General features: G+C 34.7%; 2 protein-coding genes across 2 annotated transcripts; one reads left to right on the top strand and one right to left on the bottom strand.

The window, feature by feature from the left end:
• The first annotated feature begins 4,905 nt into the window (after nucleotides 1-4,905).
• Nucleotides 4,906-13,579, top strand: LOC125576624 (probable galacturonosyltransferase 15). The gene is made up of 6 exons (XM_048737098.1): nucleotides 4,906-5,542; nucleotides 10,440-10,483; nucleotides 11,541-11,702; nucleotides 11,938-12,522; nucleotides 12,611-12,913; nucleotides 12,988-13,579. Exons 1-6 carry the CDS (start codon nucleotides 5,320-5,322, stop codon nucleotides 13,270-13,272), a joined length of 1,602 nt encoding a protein of 533 aa, XP_048593055.1. The 5' UTR covers nucleotides 4,906-5,319; the 3' UTR covers nucleotides 13,273-13,579.
• Nucleotides 13,526-18,013, bottom strand: LOC106353173 (agamous-like MADS-box protein AGL1). Its single transcript, XM_013792878.3, has 8 exons — nucleotides 17,584-18,013; nucleotides 16,996-17,227; nucleotides 15,106-15,187; nucleotides 14,425-14,486; nucleotides 14,174-14,273; nucleotides 14,059-14,100; nucleotides 13,950-13,991; nucleotides 13,526-13,860 (listed from the first exon to the last, which is right to left on the bottom strand). Exons 2-8 carry the CDS (start codon nucleotides 17,220-17,222, stop codon nucleotides 13,669-13,671), a joined length of 747 nt encoding a protein of 248 aa, XP_013648332.2. The 5' UTR covers nucleotides 17,223-17,227; nucleotides 17,584-18,013; the 3' UTR covers nucleotides 13,526-13,668.
• Between the last annotated feature and the right edge of the window lie 957 nt (nucleotides 18,014-18,970).

The following is an 18,970-nucleotide window of genomic DNA, read 5'->3' as shown; positions in this document are numbered from 1 at the left end:
AACACCTTGGTGTTTGAAATGAGTCTGCTTTGCATTTTTCACTGACCAGGCATGTATTAGTACCAAATTTTTACCTGTTCCACTGTATTACCATGAAAAAGGATGAGGATCTTTAAACATGAAAATCTGAAACCATTCATCCCATGTACGATTTAAACCAGCTAAAGATTTTGTTCAGACTGCGAGCTCTATGCATATGCAAGTTTCGTAGTCTTGAAAACGTCAAATACTGCATTTTTATAATCTTATAAACGTCAAATAAAATGAAACATATGGAGACAGTGGAGTATCAAGCTTGGCCTTCTTTCTTATTCCAAGTGGGAGAAATTGAATCGGAAGCTAGAGGTATTGAAGATGTACGGTGGCAGGTGATTACTAAAGACCAAAATGGAGGGGCAACTTTCATAGCTCAAAGCGTTACCAACCAGAATAGGATGCAATCTTATGTGGCCAGGAGTCATCCAAACTGGCTTTCTGGTTTTTTTGCTAGTGAAAGATGTGGTCTCTGATCTTTTTTTGGGATGGTGGTGTGTAAGATGTCTTGTTTTGGGAAGATCTTGTTGTTTTTTTCAGGTGTTAGTAGAACTTCCCAGTAGCTGTTCTCTTGTAGATATCTGGGATTGTAAATGTTGGTTTGAACGTTGAATGAATCATATGAATTTTCTGGGAAAAAAAAAAAAAAAATGGAGACAGTGGAGTATAAATGTATAATAGGTTAGTTGTGAATTTCAGATAAGGTTTGAAAATTTTCGGTTGCATGAATAATTGAATGTAATTTCCAAAGTTATCAACTTGTGTAGGGAACATTGGCAAACGCACTACCAATACATGCAGAAACGACAACGTGCCTGTGTTCAAAATAATTAATCTCTAAAATTGAAATTATTTATGTTATCCAAAATAGCTGACATTTTTTTGAGCAACAAAATAGCTGACACTTCAAAATATATATTGTATGATTTTTATCCATTTTGGCCACACTTTGTAGTTTATATAACATATTTGGTTCTGAAATCGTAATGTTCATTTTTCCATATCGAACAACAAAGACACTTAACAGAATGTGAAATCTATTCATTTATACCCTTTAATTTGACCTAGACTTTTAATTTGTAAATCTACATGACCACATGGTTGTACTTGAACCATTGAAGTATATAATCTGAAGTTATTTAATTCTTACACTAGTTCAAATAACTATTTAAAGTCTTATTCCATATCATCATTCGTCTTAAATATCATCACTTGTCTTATTCAAACTACAACCATTCAAATCATGAACAAGAACACAAAACACAAGTTAGGTGAACATAAATGTCTGACAATTCACACCACCTAGGCAGAAAACAATACTCCATAGCATAGCACGATATCACTCAAGTTGTATGAGTGCCCTGCCTATTGTTATAATTACACATAATTAATAGTCTAATGTCTTTTAGAGTTTGATAGTAGTCTAGTGTCTTTTAGACAAGTAAGTTTGTTGAAGTGGTCCATTAATTACTGCAATTAGCTAAATCCTCAAAACTTGGTTAACTACTTGCTCCATTGCCCATAAGTAACAGAGCAATTAAAGGACGGTGATCTCCAGGAATAGCTCCCCATTAAATTCCATGTGGGGGCTCCCACACTCGAACCCTCTCTGCTATGTGTCGGTGTGACTCCACAAAATAACAAAATCAATTGTGGAAGAGGACATTCTTGTTATTTTCTGCTGCAATTACACTATCTATTAATAGGTAAGTATTTATAATTTTATTTAGTCCTAATGTTCTCATAATCCATTTTATTGAATAATTTATCTATTAATTGGCGATAGTTGAACTAATATATATATTTTAAAAATAAATACCAACTATTAATCCAATTCAAAGAAATATAAAAAAATTAGTATTTATTTTAGCGGTTCAACCGTATTTGTATTTAATTTCTACCGAAAATTAAATACTAAATTGAACTTATTTCTGATTTCAAATTAACTTTTGTTGGTAAACTATTACTACTTAATTATTTTTATTTCTGCCATATTGTTCGTGTATGAAACTATGTATAAATTATCATATATTGTATTTTATCTTTTATAATTTATGATATTTTATTTAAAAGTAGCATAAATAATAAAATTTTCTTCAAAAACTATTATTAAAAATATAATTAATTACTTCAACCAATCACTAAAAATCATAAAATATAAATGGTCAAGCAGATTTCAATTAAATCAAAACTTATACAGAAAATCAAAATATTTTATATTTTTAAACAAAAAAACATTTTATATTATTATATCTACACAGACATTTATATATAGAAATATTTTCACTCTAAGACACTTATTGACTTATTTATTTCACTCTAGGACACTTTCATCTACTAGAGCACTTTTCTTTAACGAGCACTTGATTCCTAGTTTTTTCAGTTCAACTTTAACTATAACACTGACTAACTAAAGGGCATTTGTTTCCAACCATTGATTTTTTTTTCTAATATTTCGACGGTAGAGATTTAACCAAGCAGGTCTGGATTTTTATTCCTTTCTTCTTTCACGGGATCCCCTTCTTTCACTTGATTTTTCCTTTCTGATAACAACGGAAAAAAAAATACAAAATTACAAATCAAATTTTTTTTAAAAATCCCCACAAAAAAAAACAGAGAACACCACGAAGCTTTCATTCAAACTCTTGAACACATACATGTTACACATCTAAAAAAAAATCTGGTGATTTAATGTTGGCCTTCTTCCAGCTAGAATTATGATGGGTTCACTCACGCGACAGTACTTATTTGAACTACCGTATGGGCTCATTCTCGTCAAGGACACTCGTCGAGGTTTCTCACCAAGTCGCGGCTGTGCTCAGATATCGCCGCCGTGACCGCCTGTCCCGAAGCTCTGGAGTCCTCGCTTCTCGCCGTCGTGGCCATCTCAGATCGAGAACCTGGAGAGATCCTCCAATGGTGGATTTTTAACTATTTGCACAATTGATCCTCATAGCATCTGGTTATTTACAAAGCGGCCCACGACTTAAAGATTATACATTTCAAACCTTTTAATAATTGCACCACGGTCCCTAGTATCTTAGATGATTTGCATTTCGGCCCATCGTGAATAAATATGCTCTTGATTTGGCCCAAAGTTTTAATTGTGAATTCTAGACACTATCAAATGGAAAATATATGCACTATATACATGGACAAATATATGCAATATACACAATGAAATTGAACTTAAAATAATTTAAAATTAACTAAAAAAATACTCTAAATCATTCAAATCAGTGGATATCATTACTTGTCAAATGTACCATTGAACTAGTGCACATGTTTTTTTTTGTTTGAAACATTGTACATGTTGGAAGTGAAAAATATATGTACATATGACAATATTTTTACCGTAAAAATTTTGCAGCTTGTGAGTCATTGTCCATGTGGATAATGTATTTCTTGTGTACACTCGATCTTATACATATAAATATACACAAAATGTCATACATATGGCTGATATTAAAAGACATTGGTAAAGATAGAATTTAATTTTGTTATAATAAAGTAAGAGTTTTAGATTTTTCTTGTTTTATAAAGATATATATTTTAATATTCATCATATTCTTAATATGCTTGAATGTTATAAAACATCAGGAATGAAAGAAATATTTTTCAATTTGAGCTAATATAAACATCTTATTTTTTTTGCACAAAATGGAGTTTCTGTTTAAGTTGAAAAATAAGATTTTTGGTTTTGGTAAAAAATTTAATAATGTGAACATTGTCTAAGTTAAATGGTGTACATGTGCATCATTGTACATGTGGATAGTATAAGTTTTGTGTACACCATAGCATGTACATGTGGTCTTAATGAAAATTTTGTGTACACATTGTCATGTACATAGTGTCATGTACATATGTTTTTACTGTTATTTAGCATATCCATTAGTATCTTATCATTTTAATGGTATTTAGCATCTCTTTTAATATACCCATAGCATCTGTGTTTCATTTGCATATAAAAGAGGTTAAAGTGCACATTTGGAAATTTAAGACCAAATCAAAAGGTTTTATTTGAAATCAGAAACATTTGGGCATAAAATGAAATACAACAAAATGACAAGGACCTATGTACCAAAATCAAAATATTCACTAGGTCTAGATTGCACAATTAAAAGTATCAAACGCAAATTCGTTATGCAAAATTGAACATATTAGAAGTTTGAGATAAATTGGAAAATAGCCAAGAGCTTGAGGACCATATGTGACAATAATCCAAAGTTCACCATTGTTGCTCCCATTAAGCTTTTATTCGATCTGCAACTGATGCGACGGGAAAAAACTCCGGTCCGAGCTTGAAGACCACGACGAGGAGATGATTTCACTTTTAGACGGATTGCATAGAGCTCTGTCGGAATGGCTCTTGCTATTTTAGGTGCGGACAAGGAAGCTCTCCGGCTGTCTGTCACGTTTTGCTTTATCAGTCAGTCATCTCCTCCGGTTCTATAGTGGCTGAGGAGAGACTCGAAAATGACGACCATGTTGCCATCTACCATGGTTTTTCAATCTGTAATTTAAGCTTTTTACAGTGGTGTGAGATGAAGGGGATGATGTGAAAAAGAGATCTTTAAACTTTTATTTTATTTTGTTTCAGTTTCATTAGAAATTAAAAATAAAAGTAAAGAAAAGGAAACTAAAAACACGATAAGTTATATCAAATCTAACTTTGGTTTCAGGTCCACCAAACTATAACAATGTTAAATGACCAAAACATTTCTTATGGTTTCGCTTTTGAAAGGTTAAAGTGGTCTTCAATCACAAATAAGTGTGTTGGTAGCACAAAGTGCTTTCCAATGTAATAAAAACACATAAAGTGTCTTTTTATGAAAATAACTCTTGGGCTAAATTCCCGCTGAACTGAACGCGGCATTGGTTTTGGCTTTTTATATTTTATATTATTCTTTTTTCAAAATATAATAAAGAATAAATTTATTATGATGGAATAATATTGGTGAAAAAATATACATGTGTCGTCCCCTTGGCTTGCTTCTTCAGAAAATCATTTTTGAATGTTGTTTTTATTCCCATCGTACTACAAGATCAACACACCTAGTCCCTCTCTCGCTTTCGCTCTTCGTCGAGTCTCTCGTTTATCCATCCATATCCAAATTCTGGATTCCCGTTTGTCTTCCATCTTCAAGCTTCTTCATCCCGATCCCTCGTTGGCTTTAACGTTGTTTAGTAAAGTTTTGTTTTCAGCTTCGGAGATCTGGAAAACAGAGAGTCTTGCTGTGTGTTACTGTTTTGGATTTGATGGAAGTGGAGAGACAGTGAGAAGAGATGAAGTTTTACATATCGGCTACTGGGATTAAGAAGGTTACCATATCGAATCCCGGCGGAGGTAACGGGAAAGGAGGAGGCGGAGGATGCGCGGCGGCACGGAGATTCTCTGGTCGGACGTTGTTACTGTTGCTGCTGGTGCTAGCGATCGTACTGCCTTTTGTTTTCGTTTGGTTCGCGTTTCTCGTCCTCGAATCTGCTTCCGGTTGCGATTCTCCACTTGGTACTATACTTTGTTCTCGCTTTCAAATAAAGATTACTATTCCCTCTGTTCCTAAATGATGCATGTTTTAGAAAAATATTTTGTTTTTAAAAGATTCATATTTTATATTTTTAATGTATGTAATAATGGCAAATTGTAAACTTCAAAAACATTAATTGTGTTTACTGAATTTTGATTGGTTAAAAATCATAAAATAGCTAAACACAAAAAATCATACATTTATTATCAAAATTTTAAGTGTTTTCTTAATAAGTGTGAAAATTCTAAAACATAGATTATTTAAAAACAGAGCGAATATTTCATAAAATAGTATTATTCTATATTTATATTGGGGATTATCATTTCAAATAATATTTATATATTTTAGAAAATATATTAAAGTGAAAACTGCCATAATTTTTTTTAAAAAAATTGAGAAGATGTGAATTAAAAATGGTCACCTTAATTAATTATTTTCAACTTCCAGACTAATTTTAATGTCAATGGATTTGGCAAATATTTAGTACAATATCTTGTGATGGTGAATTTGTTGCTGCAAAGTGTGAAATTAATAAATGTTTGCCTTGTGATTCTGGTTCATGTATTAATTTTTGGAAAAAAGTTTCTCAGCTACACCATGTTTAGTATAATATGGTGCAAACCATCTAGAGTTTAGAATTGTGTCGAAACCTACACGATATATATGATAAATACATGCCACATATACGACGTTAATAAAAACATGGTGCCAACATCATAACGAGGTTTAATTGATTTTAGTTAAAATAATTGGGGTCAGCTCGTAATTAAGTAAAGTTAAACTCCGACCCGAACTAAACGAAAAACCCGACCCAGACTTAACCAATTCTCTCCCCCAAATCGATTTCAATCAGCAATTTAGGGTTCATCGTTCTTCAAAACAGAGAAAGAGAGAAAGAGACAGAAACAGAGAAAGAGAGATGGAATTTGGTGGAAGATGGAGCAATAAGGGAAAGGGCAAGGCAAATGAAAGCAATGTTCTTTGTTACTGTGGGTTGGTGGCAAAGATATCTCAAGCTTGGACAGACAAAAATCCGGGTCGAAGGTTCTATGGGTGTGAAAAATTCAAGGTATAAACTATTGTGAATCCTGTATGGTATAGTCATGGAGTTCTTTGAGAAGTTTTTAATTTTATGTTTGTGTTAGAGTGGAGGTGAATGCGGGTTCTTTCAATGGTTCGATGAGGGAGAAGCTTTTGGATGGCAAAAGAAAGCTTTGATTGAAGCTAGAAACGAAATTCGCCAGAAGGACAAGACTATTATGGGATTGAAGAAGACCATTTCGATGCTTCAAAGTGAATTGGCCAAAAATGCGGAAGTGGAAGAAGACATCATTAACGCCTTTCTCAAGCTCTAAAGACATGCTCATTATCTTTAAAAACCTTTGTAATGTTGTTGTTGTAATGCTTAACTATGTAATGGTTTGACAATGTTTGGAAATCAACTTCATTTAGCAATAAAAAAAAGAGTTTGAACTCATTGCTTTAACATCCAAAATAGGTGATCATACATAACAAGAGAGACATCAACACTAGTTTAACATCCAAAACACACATATCCGCTGAGAGAAAGGTCATATCCAAAGACCAAAGAAGACATCAAAAGCGGAAAAAAAGACATCCGAGAAAAGAAAAAGACATTCTAGAGAAGTCAAGGTTGTGTAGCAGGTGGTGCAGTTGAGGAAATGTCCTCGATTGCTTGCTCATGTGATTGTTGTTCCATGTTTAGACGCCTACGCTTTCTGCTTTCATCAGACTGCAACATAATAAAAATAAAGAGAATCAAACACGAGAAAGAAAAAAAGCTAGACAATTGCAACGACGACAATGTACCTCATGAGGACACTTCCTTGAGTTGTGGCCTTCACCACCACAAAGACCACAATGACCTATTCTTCCTTTTCTATCAACTTTGGTCTGATTTTTCTTCGGGGATTCACGCACTCCTTTAATCCTTGCCTTCCCCTTTGGTCTTCCAGGCGGTCTCTTGTATGGTGGTGCTTCAATACGGTCTTCACCAGATAGCTTCCAAAACCTTGGACCATTTACAGGCCCCAACCCATCCATGTACAAACCTCGCCACTTCGATGTCAGATAATAATCTGAAATATAATCTTCAACCTCGAAACCATTCTCACGGATAACAGATACAGCATGGCGACATGGGATTCCAGACAAGTCCCATTTCCTACAAGCGCAGCTACGAGAAAGCAAATTCACCGTGTAACCATTTGAAAATTCAACGCACTCATAAGCACCACCTGTGCTTGAATAAGAATAGCAATGCTTAGCTTCATCACAAGACTTTTCAACCTCCTTTCTCGCCTTCTTTGTAACGAGACCCGTCTCATTTTTTGCTGTCTTATATCTAGTAGCTATCCTCTGCATTGCATCTCTTCTAATCAACTCAAGCATCTGAATAAAGGGCTTCTTTCTTGCTATCTTCAAGGTCCTATTGAAGGACTCTGTGAAGTTGTTGTGTGTATCAGAACAACACGAACCTATCCGGAAAAATGCCCTGCACCAAGTAGAACGATCCTTCTTCATAAGGTCTTCAGCTGCTAACGGATCAAACTTTTTGAAAACGTCCAAACTCCTCTCATAGTCACCCTCGTTGTAGCTACTTGCAATGCGCCAGAAGAGAGGCTTCAGTGTATCAGACTTGTGATTCTTCTTCAGATTAGAGTAGATGTGCCTAGCACAAGCTCTATGTTCAGCTCTTGGCAACTCAACAGCAACTCCATGAATCAATCCCTTATGCTGATCTGATATGATTGTCACAAGATCACCCACGCCTAAACCCAAATCAATCTTCAACCTGTGAATAAACCATTGCCAATTATCATTGCTCTCAGAGTCGACCACAGCCCATGCTATTGGGTATATCTGGTTATTTGGATCCCTTCCTATCGCAGTAAGAATCAGCCCTTGCAGAGAGCTGTGCTTGAGGAATGTCCCATCTAATCCAATAACCGGCCTGCAATACTCCTTCCATGCCACACGAATTTTGTCAAAGCAGATATACATGGAGTGGAATGCTTTCGCTCCATTTGACTTCGTTGTTGTATTGATCTCAATTTTGCTATCAGGATTTGAACTGCATTTGCAGAAAAAATAAAGCAAAACATTTAGTCATACATACACTTAACTATAAACAATATTAAGAAAGTTTAAAAAATGTTACCGTAATAGTTCCATCTCATAGTCCCTTAGCCTTGCAAAATGTTCATTGCATTCAGCCTGTAGCTTATCAAGAACAATACGCCTTGCAATCTTTGCCTGCTCGGGAGAGATAATGATGTTGTACTTATCCCTAAACTCTTCTCTAATCATTGGAGCACTCATTTCAGGTTCCTTCCTGATTTTCTCCAACATAACTTCAGCAATGGCAGGGCTTTTGATGAGTTTACACTTACCCGTGGGATGGCAAGTATGTGTGTTAACATACACTTTCACCATCCATTTCTTGATGGGTCTCTCTACTGAGCAGTATATACGCCACACACAACCTTTACCACTACATTTAGCACCAATCTTTGTCTTTTCCCATCTGTCATAGACCACATTTCTTCTCGTCTTCAGAATATATATGATCACTTGCTTCTTGAACTCTTCACCGCTGTAAAAGGTCTGCCTAAGACTAAAAACGCCATCTAATTCACCCCTATTAGCCATCCTCTCAGCTTGTTCCTCTTCATCATCAGATGACTGCTCCGTGTCAGGATATACCTCATCCTCGTCTAGAATCTCATCCTCATAGTTCTCATCCCTAAACATCTCAAGATCCTCTTCAAAGTTTCTGTCAATATCCTCTTCTTTATCAGATTCATCACTCGCTTGATACTCATTTTCACTCTCTCCTGCTTCATGATCACCATCAGAATTATCACCTTGTTGCTCAGCATCAGACTCGTCACCATCAACAGGTTCGTGCCCAGTCACTGCTTCCACCACGGCACCATCACCAGTAAGAACATCAGTTTCAGGTGTCTCTATGAAGACATCAAGCTCCTCGTACCAACGACCATTAGAAATCATCTTCTTTTTGGTTTTTTCGTCATTTTCAAGCAACTCCTTCTTCTCTGATATATCCTCAAATGGTAACTTGTACCACATTCTCCCCATTGTAATTATCTTACCAATGATCTTCCTACATTCTTCATAAGCCGCATCACCATCGACTTCAAACTGCTCCAAAAGACCATCAACATAATTTAGCTTCCCATCTTCAGTTTTGAACACACCCGAGTGAAAACAATTAATCTTCACCGATATTGAATCACTGTAAGCAATAAAATAGCATTAGAACATGGTAAAACCATCGATTGAGTCCAATAATCGAAGTAAACATGCAAGGATTCTTACCTCATTGTCGCCTTGTTTCTTCAATTACCACATCCGGATTCGATTTCGCCGAAACTGAATCGATCTCTCTCTGTCTCTGCAATCTCTCTTTGTCTCTGACGAATCTCTCACTCTCTTTTCGAAACTCCCAATTTTTTTCTTGTTTGGAACCCTAAATTTCTAAATGAAATCGATTTGGGGAAAATGGTTAAGTCTGGGTCGGATTTTTCGTTTGGTTCGGGTCGGGTTTTGTTAATTGGAGTTTAACTTTACTTAATTACGAGCTGACCCCAATTATTTTAACTAAAATCAATTAAACCTCGTTATGATGTTGGCACCATATTTTTATTAACGTCGTATATGTGGCATGTATTTATCATATACATCGTGTAGGTTTCGACACAATTCTAAACTCTAGATGGTTTGCACCATATTATACTAAACATGGTGTAGCTGAGAAACTTTTTTCCTTAATTTTTCGTATGATTTGTAAATTTAATATTATTACTTTTTTCTTTTGACTCTGTGTATTCTCAGATTGCATGGGACTGAGACTTTTCGGTGGGGGCGACACATCTCTGGTAAGCGTTTTGTATTACTCTCCACTATTAAATACTACATGATCTTTATTGTAAATTTTTATGTCGGCAAATGTTATACAAGTATATCGTATACGTTAAGATATTTTTCATGTGATTGTTTCGGTTTAGTTAACCTTTTTTAATCATTAACGTTTATGATGGGGGGGAACAAATTCAACACTTGCCATAGTGCTGCTACTAAAGAAAAAAAAAAGATATGATTGTTTTGTATGGGGGAAAAAGTAATTTCCAGCTGTATTACGTTAGTGTTGCTGGTGTCGTATAGTGAGCCTTCTTACCTTGTGGATACGTGATCATTTCATGTCATTGTCTTGGAACAGAACAGAGATGAAAGTAATACTCCTAGTAGTCTTAGGGTGAATTGTGATTTGCTCCATTTTCTTGTCCATGCAATGACTTTTTCTCGTATGATTTTTACTTTGATTGAAACAGACACTTGTTAGATTTTTCCTCTTTTTTATCTTGGTAAATATGGAATGATTTTGATAGATTCATTTTTTATTTAATGCCGTTGAATAAACTCCGGTCTGATATCAACATGTGTGATTGTCGGAAACGAGCCCACAAAGTGGTTTCTTGTCATTTATTTACCTTTCTTACTTTATTAGGAGTTAGAAGATATGCCCTAGAGAGTGTGTAATTAGAAGCTTCACTGAGGGAGCTAATTAGTTGTAGATTTTATTGGATTGCTATAGATGCCAAAACCAACATAGTAAGACATAACTTGGATATATGCAGGAGTTTCAACACTCCACTCAGTTTGCTAACATGTCACGTGGCAGATTAAGCTGCCACGAGAAAGTCAGTAGCCACTTGGTTCCTTTTTTCCTTTATACGTAGCAACAAATAGGAACAAAGAGAAACGAGACAGACGGATAATTCCAATAGATGACTTGAAAAGGCTTTCTTTCGGATCAAATGCACTGTTTCCCTTTTGTTGTTTTGTGTCATGAGTTGATGTAAAGACACTTATGGCAGCTTTTTGGTTAGCAAACAACTCATGGTATGACAAATGCGTGTTATGTGCCTCTTTCAGAAAATTAGCGAAGAGTTGACACGAGCGTTAGTGGAAGAGACAGGTCAGGACGGTAATGGAATAGGAAAGAAGGGCTCATTGGAGTCATTTGATGAACTTGTCAAGGAGATGACGTTAAAACGCCGTGATATAAAGGCGTTTGCTTCCGTGACTAAGAAGCTAGTAAGTCTCTTTCTAGCTTCACTCCTTAAAAAAAGTTTCTGACCAATACTATAGTAGTGTCAGCTTCGGTAAATTAAAGAGTAAGATTATATTTACTATATCAACTATCTCAAAAAAAAAAAAAAAATCATGGGTTAGATGAAGGTTGTTGTACGTTAACCTAGTGGATGATTAAAGATTTTTTTTGTTGGAGTTGATCCTGAGGATGTGACATTTTGTTCTTTTTAAATTTCAGCTGTTGCAGATGGAACGTAAAGTCCAATCAGCGAAGCATCACGAGTTTGTGTACTGGCACTTAGCCTCCCACGGTATTCCCAAAAGCCTCCATTGCCTTTCCCTCAGGTTAACGGAAGAGTACTCTGTCAACGCAATGGCTCGAGCGCGTTTGCCTCCACCTGAATCCGTTTCTCGTCTGACCGACCCATCTTATCACCATGTTGTCATCTTGACCGACAATGTTCTGGCTGCCTCTGTCGTCATATCTTCCACCGTGCAAAACGCTGTGGATCCAGACAAGTTTGTCTTTCACGTCGTTACGGATAAGAAGACCTATACACCTATGCACGCTTGGTTTGCTATGAACTCTGCTTCGTCACCCGTTGTGGAAGTAAAGGGTCTTCATCAGTATGACTGGCCTCAGGAAGTGAATGTCAGGGTCAAAGAGATGTTGGAGATTCACCGCATGATTTGGAGACGGCATTATCAGAATTTGAAGGACTCTGATTATAGTTTCGTCGAGGGTACTCATGAGCAGTCCTTGCAAGCTTTAAACCCGAGCTGCCTTGCCCTTTTGAATCATCTTCGCATCTACATTCCCATGGTAAAGTCTTTTTTTCTTCCACTCAACTCTTGTCTGAGTTAAAAAAAAAAAAACTGATCTCTTCTCATTTTCTTTTTGGACCGCGCAGCTTTTTCCAGAGCTCAACAAGATAGTGTTGTTGGATGATGATGTAGTAGTACAACGTGACCTTTCGTCTTTATGGGAAACGGATCTCAATGGTAACGTTGTTGGTGCAGTTGTTGATTCGTGGTGCGGAAACAACTGTTGCCCCGGAAGAAAACACAAAGACTACTTCAACTTCTCGCATCCTCTCATCTCATCAAACTTACGTCAAGATGACTGCGCTTGGCTTTCTGGTATGAATGTCTTTGATCTCAAAGCTTGGAGACAAACCAATATCACAGAAGCTTACTCCTCATGGTTAAGACTCGTGAGTACATCAATCTCATCTCTTCATACTATTTGCAATTCAACTTGGTTACACAAATCTTGATTTGATTACAGAGTGTTAGCTCTGGACTACAGTTATGGCAACCAGGAGCTTTACCACCAACCCTACTTGCTTTCAAAGGACTCACACAGTCTCTTGACCCATCATGGCACGTAGCTGGACTAGGATCTCGATCCGTTAAATCCCCTGAAGAGATTCTCAAATCTGCTGCGGTTTTACATTTCAGCGGTCCAGCTAAACCGTGGCTAGAGATTAGCAACCCTGTGGTACGATCTCTCTGGTATAGATACGTTAACTCCTCCAACCTCTTCGTTAGAAAATGTAAAATCATGAACTGATGAAAAAACGAGTGATAAAAGGCAATACTAGGAGCTGTATGAGAGAACAGAGGGAAGTAGGTTTAGCCTTCAGCCTCTGCTCATAGTTCTCTCATGTCCATATACTAAAGAGTAATTTATAGAGAGTAAGGACATTAAACTAGACTTTATGAATATCTAGTTTTTTTTTTGTTTTTTTTATGATCTCAAATAGTATATAGTATAATGTATTTTGTTTAGTTATAGCTACACATCACAAGATAGATGTTTGTAAGTTTGTATTTTTGTAACACTTGATTTATTTATGTTATTATTATTGGAACCTAAACTATGCATGAGAAGAAGTTACTCTTAGTGTCTTTCTCTGAACAATCGTTTTGAGGGGAAGAAACAAGTTTTTTTTTTCATGTTTAAAACTTAGACAAGTTGGAGAGGAGGTTGGTCTTGACCGGAGAATTGTTGATTCGGTTCAAGAAGGTTAACCGGAATATAGTTCCGGTTATAATGCTGTGACTGATCATGGGAAGATAAACCGGATTCGTAAACCGCTGTTCCTTGTATTACACTCGAATCCTGCTGCTCCGGATTCAATCTCGCACCTTGTGATATCTGCAAAGACCGAACATCAAAGTTTGGTTTGTTACACACGTTATCTTCTCGGGTAGGCGATGATGTAAAGAAGAGAGATTTAGACTAACCTTAGCTCGCAGGTACATGTTATCGTGTTGCAACTCCATTTCCTACACGATTTATAGGAACTCAAAAACCTAAAAAGACGGTGAAAGATATGGAAGAAACGTTACTTACCCTCTTCTGCATATACTCTATCTCTGCCATTAACAGCTCATTCTGCGAGATTTTCATATAAGAGTAAGAAAACAATATAAGTTATAGAGAGACAAAGAGACGTTAGGGTAAGTACCTTCTTGGATCGGACACGGCTGATTCCTTTTTCAAGACGTCCTTCGAGGTTTTTGAGTTCCTTGAAGTTCAAGGAACCAAGTGATTCCCCAACTATATGCCTTTCAAGTCACAACATTAAATAATCAAAACAACATCTATAATAGAGAAGTAGTGATCAAACCAAAAGACTGTCGTTTTTTTTTTTTGAAACACTACCAAAAGACTGTCTTATTTTTTATTTTTTTTGAACATTAAGACTGCCTTATTTACCTGTTAGAATTCTGAATGTCACGAATCTGCCTCCGAAGCTTAGATGCTTCTTGCTGATAGTACTTCAGAGTTCCATGCATATAAACACCAAAACGTTTCAAGAACCCATCCAAATTTTTTTTATTTTTTTTGTAATGTTAATTGGTCATCACAAAAAAAAAGACAAAAAAAGAGGGGAAGAATAAAAGAACTAATTTTTTTTTTGACAAAATGTGAATTCATTTCGTAAAAATGACATTGAGATAGAAGAAAGACTTGAATCTAAGAGCACGATTATCGGTTACTAAAGTCGCAAAAGAAGGATCAACTTTAGTTTGTTTCTTGTACTTTTTACGGGCTACACTGACACGTGACGACCCGCGATTGACTTTTTTTTAATTTTTTCCTTTTTTAATCAGAAAAAACAAAAAAAAAATTAAAAAACCCAGAAAACAGTTTTAGCGATAATCATGGCCTAAAACTGCTAAGACTTAGCAATGAGCTATCTAATAACCCCAAAAAGATAAAAAGATTTTTAAACACAAGGTTAATTAGGCTTAAACTAATTCATGGTGAACAATTTAAGGCTAAATAAAAGGTAAAGAGATCAGCTATCGTTAGGCAAAGCTTAAACACTGTCGAAATCGCAAAAAAGCTTTCCCGGCCAAAAGAACTAAAAAAAAAAAAACTAAAGAATGGTACCTGAGTATTAGCTTCGGTGACAGAAGGAGGGTTAACGGCATCGGAACAAGCTTTCTTGTATCTTTCAATTGTACCCTTCACGCTAAAAAGTTCAGTTCGAGAACCTATTAGATTTAATTTAATAAATATAAACTCTTAAACATAGTACGTACTGTATTTTGATTAGGGTTTTGGAAAGTTTATTTTCCCGGCCAAAAACCTTAAAATCAACCAGAAAGGAATGTGTGGTTTTGAAGTTTGGACCAGTTTCTGATTGCCAGTATGAAGAGATAATTTCAATCAAACCATATTTTTCCAAGGTAATTTACATCAAATAATAAATGTCTGTCAATGCAGTTAACTAAAGTAAGGATATAAGTAATTAAGTATTACACTAGTAGTATGATTTCAAATTGGTAAACACAACAACGTCCATGCATATTATATGATTCAATTTCATCACAATATGCTTAAAGGATCAGTAATTTTTTACAGATAATAATAACAGATAAATAGAGCTCAGAATGCCAGAGCTTCTCATTGGCCCGTACCATTTCGAGTTCTGACACTTCTCTGAGTTATCTCCCTCTCATTAATATATCCAAGGACTACATATGTATAAATTCAGCAATGGCTTATATATTAATATGAATATTGTTTTTTTTAACAGTCGATGAGTGATTTCAATATTAGACAAATTAAACTCATGTGTGTTTATTGTTTAATTTGAAGTTCTTCGTCAACTATTGTAACAAAAGCTATATATATATACACCTTCTGTTCCTGAAAGTAGGATTTTCTAGATTTATTTTTTGTTCCAAAATGATAGATTTTCTAAAATTTTAAAGTACTTTTAGTAGTTAATGTTGAAAAGTTGTAGACTTTTAAAAAACATTAATTGAAAATATTTGAATTGGTTGAATACTATTGGTTAATATTTATTGGAAAATGTATAGTAAAATAAATAATAAATTCAATTATAAAAAATTAATTGTTTCTTTAATATGCATGAATACTCTAGAAAATATTTCTTTCGGAAACAGAGGGAGTATAATGGTAGCAACTCATTTTAGATTATTACATCGAAAAAAACTCATTTTAGATTAGAAACATAAAAACTGCATTTATATTGTTATACATCTTGCTCTCTAACTACATCTTTGGTAAAGTTAAACATTAAATGTAAACAATCGGTTACATGAGAAGTATATATATTTACAGTTTTTTAGAAAGAGAGTTGAAATTCTGAACTTGCATACCAGGACAATTTTATTTCAGCCACATATTATATTTCTCAAGACCAACTCAAGAATATGAAATTTTCGGTTTTCATTTGCCTTTGGTGGCTAGATTAAATAATTATAGGGATCCCTAGCTAGTGACAAGTGACAAATGGTCATTAGGCTTTGTCCCAAGTTACACTAGGCAGAGGGTAACATAAGTCTTGCATATTTATATAATATACATGCTATTTCGTGCCAAGAAAGTACCCAACTTGTTTACTGATCAAACCCTAATTTGAATTTGAATAAAGAAATTTCATGGAGAAGCTGACATGCATCAGGTTCTAATGATTTGCAGAAAAAGAGTGACACCAAAAAAGGCTAACGAGAAGGCTAACTAGAAGTTGAGAAGACAAGACAGCTTTCTTCCTTCTTCATTACTTGCTTACACAAACACACACACACACATAGTTATGGTAGCTCTAGAGAGATCGATATTTAATTTAGAAAAAACAAAAAAACCCAGGATTTTTTTTTTTTTGGCATGGGAAAAAACCCAGGATTGTAATTTAACAAAAACCCTAATCTTGACTCTACAAGTCACTTCTCCATACATTTAACTAAGATTTTCTTGTAGTAGTAGTAGTAAACCAAGAAAGCAAAGATCAAAGGTGCAGGAGAAGCGTACCTGTTGTTGGCGTACTCATAGAGACGGCCACGAGTGGAGAAGATGACGAGGGCAACTTCAGCATCACACAAGACAGAAAGCTCATAAGCTTTCTTAAGAAGACCATTGCGTCGTTTACAGAAAGTTACTTGACGACTTGTTGTGTTCTCTATCCTCTTTATCTCTATCTTCCCTCTTACTAGCTTCTTGCTACTCTCTGCGTCGTGACTACTCCCACCTTCCTCCATTGATTCTGTGATATCACCAGATGAATAAAATAACATAATAAGAGGGAGAGAGATTGATCTAGAGCAAAGCTTAAGAAAAAAAAATATTGCTCTAGAGAAGCTAATTAAGATTGATGATTAAATTAATCATTTTGCAGATCAAGAATAACCAAAAGATAGATCGTATGATTTGGGTACGAAACTTAGGTTTAGGGTTAAAATGATCAAATCTCTTTGCAGATAAACAATAATAAATAAACATATCAAATCTAGGTAACAAAGGATCAGATATTGAATTGAAAAAGAAATGAAAAGAACTCCGAATATAAATATTTGATATTAGAGTTATTCTATATAAACTGTATAACATTCAGAACCTTACCTGGGGTTTAAAGTTTATGATAGATCAGCACAAAGGAGAAGTGGGTAATGAGATATTGTTCTTGAAGAGATACTATATATTATTATTGATCTCAGTATCACTTAACTGTTTTTTTCTGCTTTTCTAATAATTATGTCGTTTTTGAAAAATACATCTCTCTCTTTTCAAATTTGGTTTATGATCAGTTTCATTTGAAGGACTATTTTTTGAAGGTATTAAGACCCCACTTGCAGAACACACAGAAGTTTACAAGTTTTTCTTAGCTGAAATATATTTATACGTACATCTATAATAAGCAGATAAATTATATACCAATTGTCAAAACAAACATACTCGACAAATATATAAACTCACACTTTTTATTCTCTACACATTTCATATAAATAGATATGAAATATTTATAAATTATAGGAACTTAAACTGAAATTGAAATTGAAAACTAATTAAAGAAAAAAGAGAAGATGAGTAGTAGGTGGTGGACATTGAAGGAGGACCATCCAATATCTTTCACGAGAAAAGGGAAAGGGAGAGGGATGGGGCTCTGTTTCACATCAGAACCATCTTTTGGAAACTCCCTTTTTATGGTAATCTTTCTCTCTTTCTTTTTAAACACGTCTGCGTTTCAATTAATTAGATGCTCCTCTCTGTATCTATACGTGTTCATATTGAACCTAACCAAGTCTAACCATAAGGTCCATAACCTAGTTGAATTAATTCAACCAAACTGTAGATAAACTGATAACTTCTTAGCAATCTAAAATATAAATTGTATTCTACAGTCCATGTAGCTAGTAGATTGTGTTGTTTTCATAAAGTCAGTCATAAAAATATTAGTTCAAGTAACCAAATACACACTTTCATAGAAAGTTCTCACCATTAAACAAAGAAAAGGTAAAGAGAGAGAGAGAAGACGATGAATCATAACATTTGATCAACTTTTCAAACCCTAATAAACACTTGTCAATTCTCAACTTGTTCAAATCTTATTTCAAAATAAAAATTTCGTTTTTTTATTTAAATTATATTAAACTACTTGTATTTTTTGTTTTAAGAACCATGAATGAAGATGCTCTTACTACTAACTAGCTAGTAGGTATTTTTTTCATAAAGTTAATTTTTCTAACTTTGATGTTTAATTTTCTTTTAACTGCAGAATGTTTTTATAAGTACAATTTATAATATGTTCACAATCACAAGTGAAATAAGTGAACTCCTTTTTTTGCAAAGAATACACAATTTATGAGGGGAATCTTTGATTGAAGAACACAATCTAAATAAAGAATCAAAAGTTTAGACATTGATATCCGTAGATAGAACTAAAGGTTTCAAATAAGATACTGCAAAAATCAATAATCTAAAATGATGTATAGCCATATATGACATAATG

Source organism: Brassica napus, chromosome A7 (genome assembly GCF_020379485.1).
Source record: "Brassica napus cultivar Da-Ae chromosome A7, Da-Ae, whole genome shotgun sequence".
In the NCBI taxonomy this organism is placed as follows: domain Eukaryota; kingdom Viridiplantae; phylum Streptophyta; class Magnoliopsida; order Brassicales; family Brassicaceae; genus Brassica; species Brassica napus.
The sequence above is the reverse complement of the archived record's forward strand: the minus strand, read 5'-3'. Positions and strand labels throughout refer to the sequence as shown.